Genomic DNA, 12,170 nt, shown 5'->3' on the forward strand with positions numbered 1-12,170 from the left:
CTGTACGTGTCTGTGTGTGTTGTCCCTGTGTGTGTGGTCTGTGTCTGTGTGTGTGGCTGTGCATGGTGTCTCTGTCTGTGTGTATCTCTGTGTGTTGTCTCTGTGTGTTTTCTGGATGTTTGCATGTGTGTCTGTTGTGTGTGTGGCTGTGTGTGCACACAACCACAGTGTATACATGTTGTTAGCTCGTGTGGAGAGAAAGACCCAGAAGTCTGTGCACTGAAATCCCCAGGGACTCCTGGTGTGATGATAAAGGGTGTGTCGTGCAAACTGTTTATATTTTGCTGCTTTATACTCATGAATTAGTTATGTTTTTGTATTGTGTTACAAAAACCCGGAAGTTTACATAATAAGCAATTGAATGTGAATTCAAATAATCATGGACAGTTCCTTTTTCTTGGCTGGATGTATAGCTGACTTGCTTTTCTGGCACAACACTTGACATAGTAAAATCAGTATTTATGACAGCGGTTAGGTTTTATTGAGCGATTTGATTTCATGTCTTGAATGAATTTAGAGAAACAATGCTGATGTAATCAAGACAAATAAATGACTGCATTTTGTGATATTTACCAGTTGCTGTTATTTTCCTCCTGTGTTGCAGACGCTGGCTCTGAGACCCCGACTGTCCGACGGCTCTACACCGCCAGCGGGCCTCCCGAGGGCTACGTCCCCTGTCAGCCGGAGCCCAGCAGCTGTGGGAGCCCTGAGAACGCCTCCAGCGGGGATGACACAGAAGGTAAAATGCTGGGTGGGAGGAAAGGTAGACATCTTTGCAGATAAGCTCTTATTTCCCAATTTTCCAGTGTTGTAATACCTGTATCTAAATTTATACTTGGGGGGTGGGTGAGCACGTTGTTACACTGTATAATGAACCACATGGTGTACCTATGTATTTTACAGCCATGAAAAGTGATGCTTAAAAAACTCGTAATGACAGGAAAAAAGACTTCATATGGGGGAGATTGAAAGTGGGTATATGACTATAGCCCATGTTTGTTAATGCTTTTGGAGTACCCTGGAACTAAATACACATTAAATACCATTAAATAATTGTTAACTACTTGTCTTGGTTTAGCAAAATATTATTTTCTTGATTTTTCCAAGTTTTTCAAAATTTCTGAGATTGTATCAAATGTGTAATCAAGGAAATAACGTATTTCGAATCTCTTTTGGAAAAAATTATTATAATTGCTATTGTTGTTGCATGTCGTATGAATGAAAGAATATACAATATTCTCCTAATACGGTTTACGTTGAGCATGGAAAAGCTGAAGTTGCCCATATACTTTTTACCTTAAGCGGGAAATAGTTGCTTTTCGCTTCACGTTGATCTCTTTTAAGGTGCACAAGAGGAATTTAGAATTTTCAAATAAAAGTTGTACCTAGATGATTTGTAACAATATAAACTAAGAAACTCTATACTATAAACATTAATTAAGTTGAATGTCAACAAAATGTGGTTTTTGACTGCTTTTGTCTTTCTGGCTTCCTAAATTCAAGGATCAGAAACCATAAAAACAAAAATGAGATAACTAGGGAATAATGGATTCATCCTTTCAAGCCCTGTTGAAAATCTTTGAAACACAATTAGTAAGTAGATTATTTAACTAGAAAATTTAATTGTGTTCTTATGAAGATAAATTATTCTGGGTGAATATGCTTCATTGTGTACTTAATCTGTTCAAGAAGGAAGTGCGTCGGCCCTCACTCACGCCCTTCCTGTTGTCCACGGTTGGCTTTCACGCCCCGTTTTACCCGGTTGTCCATGCTGTTCATGTCCCCAGGGCAGGCCTGTGCTGGACCCCAGGGTAGAAGGCTCGCTTGGCCATGAGCCAACAGTGCTTCCCAGGCAGGCTGTGTCAGGACTGAGCTAGAGCAGTGTTCTTACAGGAAGTGGAAAGATACTTGCACCACATAGACTGGCATTTCACTTCACAAGCTGCTTCTTGACGACATGTGTCCAGGAGCCCTTGAGGAGTCACTCCTTTCCTGTTGCCTGGGCCCCCTTGCCCCCTCCTCCAGGCAGGCTGTCAGGATCGCCTGGCGCCAGTGACTTGAAACGGTAAAGTTGGGAAAAAGACAGCAATGCCCACCCTCTAATTGTGTTTCCTACCTTTGTTCTTCAAAATGAAAGAGAAAATGCTCAGAGCAAACCCCAAGCACAGCCTTGCAGCTGCAGAGCCGATGGAGCCCCCAGGGTCCTCAGGAGCCAGGGGCCATGAGAAGCAAGGATGGGACCCCTCTCTCTCACCCCCCAAGGTCAGTGTGGGAACACGGCACACAAGAAGGAAGAGCCTTTGAGCTTTTTCGGTTGCAGTGTTAAGCACAGAGGTGAGAACTGGAGCTGGAAAAATAACGGCCAGCGTTCTTGTCGTGATCTCTCTTGGAAGCACTCAGGTCACTGGCTTTCATTTTGAACACGTGGGGCCCACACGTCAACTCCCAGGAAGCTGCAGAGGAAAGTGCTGTTTGTTTTTGCCTTTGCTGTGCCTGGCACCAGGCCCCCTGGGCTTTCACACTCAGGACCTTGCACAGCCCTGCTCTGCACCGGGGCGGCCCCACAACGACTTGGATCGGCTGCCCAGGGCCTTGTCGCCCAGGCAGGGGTGGCATACCTGGTGCTTAGCCCTCAGTCTGGCCCCTCCTGGCTGCCCAGCCTCTGAGACTTGGTTTCCACCCTCCTGGAGGCCATGTAGGTCCCCGCAACGGCACTTGCCGCACCTTTGGGTCTGCCGGTCCCAGTTCCATCAGGCTGAGGCCGTGCCCTTTGTCTTGTCCTGGGTACCTGGCCACTGTCTTGTGATAAGTGGAGATTTAGTGCTCACTAACCATATCAATTAGGGCCTGTGTGTATTTGTTATGAAGACAGGCAGGCCTGTGCCCAAAAGCCAGGACAGGAAGACCTAAGTACCAGCCGTTTGTCTCAGTCTGTCTTGTCTGTGTTCTTTGGGTAATCTCTGAATGTGACAAGCACAGACTCTGGGTGCTTTTGGGCTTACAGCCTGTCAGGAACAGGTGGAAGGAGATGGGCTGTGGGAAGTCTTGAATGGCTTGTGTTGGATGTGGTTCTGGGACCTCTCCCACCTTGGATGATGGGTCTTGGCTCTAGACAGAAACATGCAGGTACTCCTTCTCCTGTTGACGTGGGGTTGCATCTTGCTCTCCAGAAGCCAGTCAACCTCTGGCCTGTTAGTTACAGAACAACCCACTATAGATTATGCCAGAAGGAAGTTGTCCTTTTCGGCAGGTTCTCCATGGAAAATGCTACACAGCCGCATTTAGCAGGCGTACTCACTTATCTGGCAGGACACTCTTCTCACCGTCCAGGCGTGTCGTAGGAACACTGCCCTACATGAAGTTACAGTGATGTGAACATTCCTCCGGGCAGCTGGGATAAGCACCTTGTCCTCAAAATATCCCTTATGTCCGTCTTCTCCTGTGTAGACCACATTACAGGACTCTGGACCCAGCTGACCACTGTGGGGATGCTGGGCACCTTCCGAGCGGCATGACAGCGTGTCCCTATGCCACTGTGGTGGAAACAAGTCCAGCCATGTAATTTTTAGAAGAAAATATCTACAGCGCCCCCAACATGCCTCTCTTCCCTGGGTTTTCCAGTGGCACACAGTGCTGGCAACTTGCATGGTGGTGCACCTTCCTGCTCCTGCCATACGCCTCCAGGAGGAGACAAGGGGTGTGGGGGCACCGCCAGCATCTGAAAGCCTCGTTCAGGGAACACAAGAATTGATCAGTCCATTGGGTTTTGGAAATGCTTGCCTTACATCAAGTCAAGATCATAGGTGAGGCCAAGCGCAGTGGCTCACGCCTGCAATCCCAGCACTTTTGGAGGCCAAGGCAGGCAGATCACCTGAGGTCAGGAGTTTGAGAACAGCCTGGCCAACATGGCGAAACCCTGTCTCTACTGAAAATACAAAAATTAGCCAGGTGTGGTGGCGCGTACCTGTAATCCCAGCTACTCGAGAGGCTGAGGCATGAGAATCGCTTGAACTGGGGAGGTGGAGGCCATGGTGAGCCGAGATCACACCACTGCAGTCCAGCCTGGGCAACGGAGTGAGACTTCGTCTCAAAAAAAAAAAGAAAAAAAAAAGATCATACGTGAGCTCTTCACCTAGTTTATGTGAGTGTACCTCTCTGGGAAAATATCATCTTGGAGTTTCGCTTTTTATATTCATCTTTTATTGCAGATTAATCAAAAGACCTGGAGAGTGTTGGCCTTTTTTCCTTGTTTTTGTAAAACTGTCATTTAAAATCTTGTTCCTTATGCACTGTGCAGTCACTAGCAGTTATGTAAAAATCCAGGTGAAAGGTATTCCCTTTAGAGTTCAGCGCTAAAAAAATATTTTGTTCTTATGAACTCGAGTACTTCTTGTTGGGTAAGAGAGAGATTTCCCATCGATACCCTTTTTTGCTTTGGCCACCAGGAAGCTCAGATTTCAGCTTTTCATTGTTTTTATTCAGTAGCAGTTGTTTCCTTTGACCTCCAGTTTCTGGTAGTTACCACCTTTCCCCACTTCTCAGCTGCTTAACTCATTCTTCTTAGATTAGGTTCTTAAAGTAGGGCTTGTTTTCTGAGCTACATCTTTTCCTTTTTGGAAGTACACTGAGTAATCGGGTTTACCAAGTAATTCACTATATCAAATGGTTTTCAAACGCTTGTGCTGGGCGGTGTGCTCAGGCCTAAGAGGGAAGAGCGCCAGGAGGGCCCTGGCGTTGTAGGAGCTGACCCCTAGCTGGGGAGGCCCCTGTGTGAGCCTGGCCTACAGAATGGGCGCAGCGCTAAGGAAGCCGGGAGGGAAGCCGGGAGGGAAGCCGGCCTGGGCGCCTGCAAGGGGCTAGGGGGGCGGGGCCCGAGATGGGCCGGGGGGCGGGGCCGAGATGGGGCGAAGCGGAGAGTGGGATGGGGCCCAGGTGGGCCGGGGCGGGGCGGAACTGGGGCTGCGGTCCTGCTTTACCCGTTCTGCGAGAACGTCGGGAAACCTGCGTGGGCGGCTCAGGGGCCTCGCCGCGCCCTGCGCCCCCGTTCGCCACGGCCTTGAGGGCGCCCTTGCCCCGCCTGGGTTGCAGACCCTCCCTCCTCTCCTGTCTCCCCTGTTTTTGCAGCCGGAAACTCCACTGGGTACCTGAGGAATTTAACCGAGGGCCGCCCCGCGTCTACCCCGCCTTTCCAGTGTCTCGGCGGGAACTGGGGCCGCGGTCGGGGCTCGGGGCCCCGGGGCAGATCTCTGGGCGCCTTCTCGCCGCCGGGATGTCCTTGGAGCCTCAGACCTTGCTCGGGAAACCTGGGTCCCGTCTCGGCTGGAAGCCTCCGAGGCCTGCGCTGTTCCGCGCGCTCCGTTCTCGGGGCGGGGCCGCTGCACCCGGGGCCTCTCCGCGCCTCGCCCCCGATTCCTCCGTGGCCGCCCCGAAGTCCACCTACTACGGCTTCGGCTCGGGCCCCTCTGGCCACGCCCCGAGGCCGCCCCGCAGGCCTGGCGCGCTCCCCCTGGCGCGGCGCGCACTGGTCCCGGTTCCGCCGACTTCAGCCCTGGGTCCAGTCCGCGCTGCGTCCTGCCTCGCCTCGGCCGCCCGGGCGCTCCCCGCGCTGCTGCCTCCCTCCTGCTGCGCTCCACGGGGACCCGCCTCCCTCCGGTCGCGCTCCCCGCGCCGCCGCCTCCCTCCACGAGTTCCCGCCTCTCCCCTGCGCCCCTTCAGCGCGTGCTGTTAGCGGGCCCCTTCTCTGCCCATGGGGTGATAGTCTGGACCCACACGCTTAGCGTTTGTTGTGCCAGACCGTCTGGGCTTATTGCAAAGCTTGTGCAAACGTGAGCGTTGCCGTCTTTTTACTCCCTGAGGAGCCTTATCCTGGCGCCTGGTGGAATTAAGTCTTAAGTCAATATTTGGTGAACTGCGTTGAATGATTATGTATAAAAACAGCCCGTAAAGCAAGTGTCAGTATTTCTCCGGTTCCTAATCACAAGCGGTGTGAGGCATTGACTTAGATTCTGTGCTGAGATCCAGCTGCAGAATCATGAACATAAGTCATTTCTGTGGAGAGCTATTGTGATGATGATTCTAGCAGCAAGCACCAGTTGATATAGTTACTAACTTCACGGCTTCTGGAAGCATGCAGTAAATGCACAGTTCTAATGTGGATTCCGTGTGAGTTAAACATCCGTCCATGCTCTGTTTTGACAGAATCGTGGCTCTCTGCCTTTTGCCTTTGCTGAAGGAGTCCTAGCCTGACTTCTCTTAACCCTTCCAGAGTGGCTCGTGGGTGCAAGGGGTGGGGGGTGGTGGGGCTGCCCCCCCGCCGCTGCGCATTCCTGGCATCTCACCCTCTCAAGGGCCTGACAGAGTCAGAGCTAGCAGTGTTTCCTTCTTGTCATGCTGATTTATTGATATGAGACTTCACTCATTCACCTGTGTCGAAGCTCGCCCGGTCCTAGAGCAGGGGAGAGACGCCCTGCTGTGCGCTCTCTCTCTCTCTCACTCTGGGTGTCCTGCGAGAGACCTGTTGCTCGGCTGCCTTTACCTATCCACAAGTGGGATGAGAGCCTGGACGTGGTGGTCTCATGCATCCTGGGCCATCAGAAAAGGCTGTGATGGTTTCTAAAAGTTGGTACTGTGTATGGTCATGTTTTTGTATCTTTGGCGTCTCCTGGGTTCTTCCTGGGCTTAATGAAGCCAATGAGAATAGCACTGGCTGTTTGATTAAAGACTGTGGGTGCGGGCTGTCAGGCATTAACTTTGAAATAACTCACCTGTGGGATCTACACGGTTTTTTGTTTTTTGTTTTTTTTTTTTTTAGCTTGCCTAGGAAAAACCAAAAGAATGCATTTGTTCTTATTGCCATTTATTTTCTTAAAACATAGTTACTTGATTTCCAAGCTATTGTTGGCACATATTCCTAAGCAATTTGGATTAGAGAAATGTCTAGATATTGGTATATCCATACACTGCTTTTAGCTTGAAGTGAATGTGTTACAAAAAGAGTGATTTATGAATATTTTACTAGATATTATTATTTATTTAATTGCAGTTAAAGAATAACTGAGAAAAAAAGGTAGAAGATGATGACGATTATTATTATTTTGAGATGGGGTCTCGCTCTGTCACCCAGGCTGGAGTGCAGTGGCGCAATCTCACTGCAACCTCTGCCTCCTGGGTTTAAGCCACCCTCCTGCCTCAGCCTCCCAAGAAGCTGGGAATACAGGTGCACCCCACTACACCCAACTAATTTTTTTTTTTTTTTTTTTTTTTGGTATTTTTAGTAGAGACAGGGTTTCACCATGTTGGCCAGGCTGGTCTCGAACCCCTGGGGTCTGCTTGCCTCTGCCTCCCAAAGTGCTGGGATTACAGGCCTGAGCCACTGTGCCCAGCCAGTTATTGAAAAAATAATACATGAATTGCCCAAAGCTGTAGACACTCTCAGGAATAGAAAGATGGCTGAAAGTCCCTACCATAATAATGAAGAAAGACCCTTGAAATGCCAGACAAGGCCTCGGAAGAAGGCCTAAAATATCTCTGTATTGCAGGAAGTCAGGGACCCCGAACGGAGGGACCAGCTGAAGCCATGACAGAAGAACATAAATTGTGAAGATTTCATGGACATTTGTTAGTTCTCCAAATTAATACTTTTATAATTTCTTATGCCTGTCTTTATTGCAATCTCTGAACGTAAATTGTGAAGATTTCATGGACATTTATCACTTCCCCAATCAATATTCTTATAATTTCCTATGCCTGTCTTTAATCTCTTAATCCCGTCATCTTCTTAAGCTGGGGATGTATGTCACCTCAGGACCCTGTGATGATTGCGTTAACTGCACAAATTGTTCGTAAAGGATGTGTGTTTGAACAATATGAAATCTGGGCACCTTGAAAAAACAACAGGATAACATCAGTGTTCAGGGAACAAGGGAGATAACCATTAGGTCTGACTGCCTGGGAGCTGGGCAGGACAGAGCCATATTTCTCTTATTGCCAAAAACAGGTAAGAGAAATATCTCTGAATTCTTTCCCCAGTAAGGAATATTAAAAAGTAACAGCCCTGGGAAAAGAATGCATTCCCGGGGGCAGGGGGGGCCTCTAAAATGGCCGCTTCGGGGGTGTCTGCCTTATGCAGTTACAGATAGGGATGCAACACGCACTGGTCTCCTGCAGCGCCCCCAGGCTTGCTAGGATTAGGAAATTCCAGCCTGGCGAATTCTAGTCAGACCAGTTCTCTGCTCTTGAACCCTGTTTCCTGTTGAGATGTTTATCAATGACAATGCGTGCACAGTGGGCCATGAAACTTCATCAGCAGTTCTAGTTTCACGCTGGCCTTGTGACCTTGCCCTACCCATTTGCCTTGTGATATTTTCTTTCCCTTGAAGCATGTGATCTCTGTGACCTGCACCCTATTCGTACACTCCCTCCCCTTTGAAAATCGCTAATAAAAACTTGCTGGTTTTGCGGCTCAGGGGGCATCATGGAACCTGCTGACATGTGATGTCTGCCCCGAACATCCAGCTTTAAAATTTCTATCTTTTCTACTCTTTCCCTTTATGTCTCAGACTGGCCGACACTTAGGGAAAATAGAAAAGAACCTACGTTGAAATATTGGGGGCTGGTTCCCTTGCTATCTGGCGCCCAATGTGGTCTTCCTTTTTTCCCCAGTGCATGTGGGAACCCGATTCCTACATTGAAATATTGGGGCTGGTTCCCCCGCTATCTGGCACCCAATGTGGTCTTTCTTTTCTCCCCAGTGCATGTGGGAACCTGATTCCTACGTTGAAATACTGGGGCTGGTTCTCCCGATATCCCCGGGAGGAAAACAGATGTCTTGACAGAGATTGGAATTAAGCTGCAGGCTTCAGAGCCCCCCTCTTCTCTGTGGTACCACTGAAAACCCGTGAAGTAAATGAGCGTTTTAGTTAAGTTTTCAACTCGAAAAGTCACGAGTCCAAGTCGGTGAAGAATATTTACAAAACACTTCCTAGTTTCAGAGCCTCCCACAAATATAACCTCATTTTAACATTTTTTGAGGATACATTTACTCTATTTAAATTTTTTATTTACTATGGCTTTATATTTATTGAATAGTTCAGTGTCTTTTCTTCATTTGTACTGTTTTAATTTCTTAACTTTACTATTCTTTAAATTAAAAAAATTTTCCTTAATCTAATTTTAATTTAATGACTTGCCTCATGGTTTTGACAGTTTTATTTAAGGTAATTTAGCACTTTATTGCCCTATTTTAAGCCTTTTATTGCTTATAAAATTTTGTTGGCCATTTTATGGACAGTTATAGAAAATGACTGTGAGTTGTTTTTAAAAGTATCTATCAAAGTGTTTTTTGGTGAGACACTAACTACTCACTCTTCCACTAAGTCAGTTTTTAAGACTCAAACATGTAAACATGACACATAAGAACATTTTCTTGGGTACGTATAATTCAAGCCTATTCAAAACTAACCTAGCAAATTTGGACATTATTTCGGTATCAAAGTCTGTCTCAGGGAAGAATTCAGGAGCTAATCTTGTTGAAGATTATGAAATAACGCATATTTGACCACATGTTAGTAAGTATTCATAAGGCAGATATTTAGCTTAGCAGCGGATCACATCTAGAGCAAAACAAATCTTTCCTTTGGTGGTTCCTGATCACCACCAGGCATCCAAATTCAAAATCACGAAAACTTTAGCATCTAGAGTGTTGAGTTTTAGCCAACTCAGTTTTTTATAACATTGAGGTCCCGTATGTTCTTTCAGTGCCATTTGGAATCAAAAGCTAAATTATGTCCTGCAGCTGGCATGGAGCCGGGGGAGGAAGCCACATTTCCAGCTCCAAGGCTGCGCCTCCTTTGCTGTCTTTGGAAGTTACTGCTCCAGATTCAGATCCATTAAGAGGGAGAGAGCAGGAATCCATTTTTTTAAAGTGACAGGGAACTCTTCAAGTCCTCTTTATTCGGAAGGTGTTCGGGCACCTGCTGACCTTCATACCTGACCCTGGAGGGGTGCTCCCCGTCTCACAGGCAGTCCTTGGTGGCTGAGGCCCTGAGGAGAAGTCTCTGTCCCAGGAGCCGTGTGAGCCACCTTCGTTCCCTGAAGCCCTGTTTGCCGGGTCTGAATTTTATCCTCAAAAGCCAAACCGAACATGAATTCCTTTCTCTGTGGCAGGTCTTCTACATGGAAAGCAACTGCCACGGTCCACTCCAGCCACAGCCACCACTCGTCCATCCCTGAGTCTCCAGGGTCCTCAAACCACCCTGCCCGGGCAGGACATGCTTCTCAGGAGGCCTGAGTGTCCACGTCTGTGAGACTCCAGTGTTTCCTTGGCTAAATTAGTACAATCTATGTGTGTTATTGCAAATATTGTCCTCGATTTTAGGCAAACAACACACTCAGCAATTGCAAGCTTTTCATCTTAGTACATTTTAAAGATCTGCTTTCACAGATGGGGTTTAGATCAACTTGATAAGAAGTTTACTACTTTTTATTTAGCACCTAGAGGACATTGGTAGCTTGAGGGTAATTATCAGATGCAATTTGTAGGCTAGCTTTGAATCTAGAATAAAATTCATATTTCCTTTAAAATGCCTAGCCTACTTTCATGTAAGAAGGTGCAGCTGTGAGAATTAGAATAATCTGAAGACTGGTTATTTTTGGTATCTAACTATTTCTACTCCAGCAGTTCATCAGAACGTAGGTGCCAAATAGTAGCGGAGAGAGTTTTGACACATTGTCACACTAACTTTTGAAGTTAGTGTGTCTGAAAGGTATGTTTTGGGGATGGCACCTTTTCAAAGTGCGCTGCTCCGATTATAAATAGCCAGGCCTCTGGTTCCCTCACATCGCTTTCAGCTGCTGGGTGTGAAGGGTGTAGACTGTGGGCCTTTGATGCCCTGGAGATGTGGACATTTGGAGTCTGTGGAGTGGTTCTGAAAAGTCATATGGAGGGTGTGGCATGAGCGGAGAAGTCACAGTGCATCAGGGTAAAAGGGCCCATGTCAGCGCCGCTGGGCGGCCATGTCAGAGCACGTGCTCAGGGCCTCAGATCTGTTTGGATGAAGCCTTAGTTATTTTCCCCGCGGCGTGCCGAGCCAGCTGTCTTATTTTGGGTAATATTCCTTAGGGTCTTGTGTTCCTCACTAAACCTGAGAATGAAATGCTTGGCAGACCCCTCAGATGAGACTTTGAGAAGCTGGGAGGTTGCGACTATGATTGTGTTATGGTGATCAAGACACCTGTCAGACCACAGTGAGGAAGACTTCATTCAGGACATCACCCTAGGTGCAGGGACCACCACAACGGGGTTTTGCACGGGGGGAGAGAGACTGGGCTCAAGACCAAATACAACAAGGAAAAGTGGGAATCTGTAGCCAAGGGGCAGGGTGGGGGTGGATGGAAAACTGAGAGGAGACATCAAAGGTGAGGGAGATTCTGGCTAAGCCAACCCACCAGGATTCTTAACGAAGGCAGACAGGGCGATCAGACGTCACTGAGGGGTGGTGGGGTGAGGAACCCAATCAGGTGTGAAGGGTGGGGTCCTTGCTAAAGTGACTTAGCAGGGTTGTTGCTGAGACTGGATTTTGCAGGGAAGCGCACAGGTGGGCCTTGGAGGAGGTTCCGGAGCCTGACAAAGGCTCAGCCGGGCAGCCTCTGCTGGCCATCTTCCCACCCAGATGTAAGTGCGGCTTCTGCTTCAGAAATGGTTTCTGGCTTGGCAGGAAACCTAACAGCACAATGAAAACATCATTACAAAGAAATAGATCTGTCTGAATGAACCGAAGCTCAACAGTTGTAAAACGGATGGGTTCTGTGGCTTCTGGTGGCAAGACCTGCGGAGGACCTCTGTCTAAGTTAGGTGGAGGGCACTGCTTTGCAATCCTGCTTGCGTTTTCTTCCTCCAAGTTCTGATTACTCTTGCATTCTTTGTGTGAGACTCCAATCCCCAGGGAAGCTTTTCTCCATCTCATACGTGAAAGTCATTCATAAACATCTTTTTTTCTCAGTTGCGAAATTGGTGTGACCCTTGCTGGGTATGTCTCACCACAAACTCAGGCACGTGTTTTAAATAAGACAGAGTTAAAGGATGTTGTTTTTCTCGGAGGTAGATCGTAAGCTATTTTGTACAGTGCTCCATTGTCCAGAAGCATCAGGAACTTTGAGATCTGGGATGGAGT

The 12,170-nt window shown here is 47.9% G+C and overlaps 1 protein-coding gene across 1 annotated transcript in view; it reads left to right on the forward strand.

The window, feature by feature from the left end:
- The window catches only part of ERICH1 (glutamate rich 1), a 60,267-nt gene that overhangs the window by 34,669 nt on the left and 13,428 nt on the right, over nucleotides 1-12,170 (forward strand). The window contains exon 3 of the mRNA XM_055289584.2: nucleotides 605-739. Within this exon, the coding sequence (XP_055145559.2) occupies nucleotides 605-739 (135 nt within the window). The remainder of the gene's footprint in view (nucleotides 1-604; nucleotides 740-12,170) is intronic.

The sequence above is a fragment of the Symphalangus syndactylus genome, chromosome 1 (assembly GCF_028878055.3).
Source record: "Symphalangus syndactylus isolate Jambi chromosome 1, NHGRI_mSymSyn1-v2.1_pri, whole genome shotgun sequence".
Lineage (NCBI taxonomy): Eukaryota > Metazoa > Chordata > Mammalia > Primates > Hylobatidae > Symphalangus > Symphalangus syndactylus.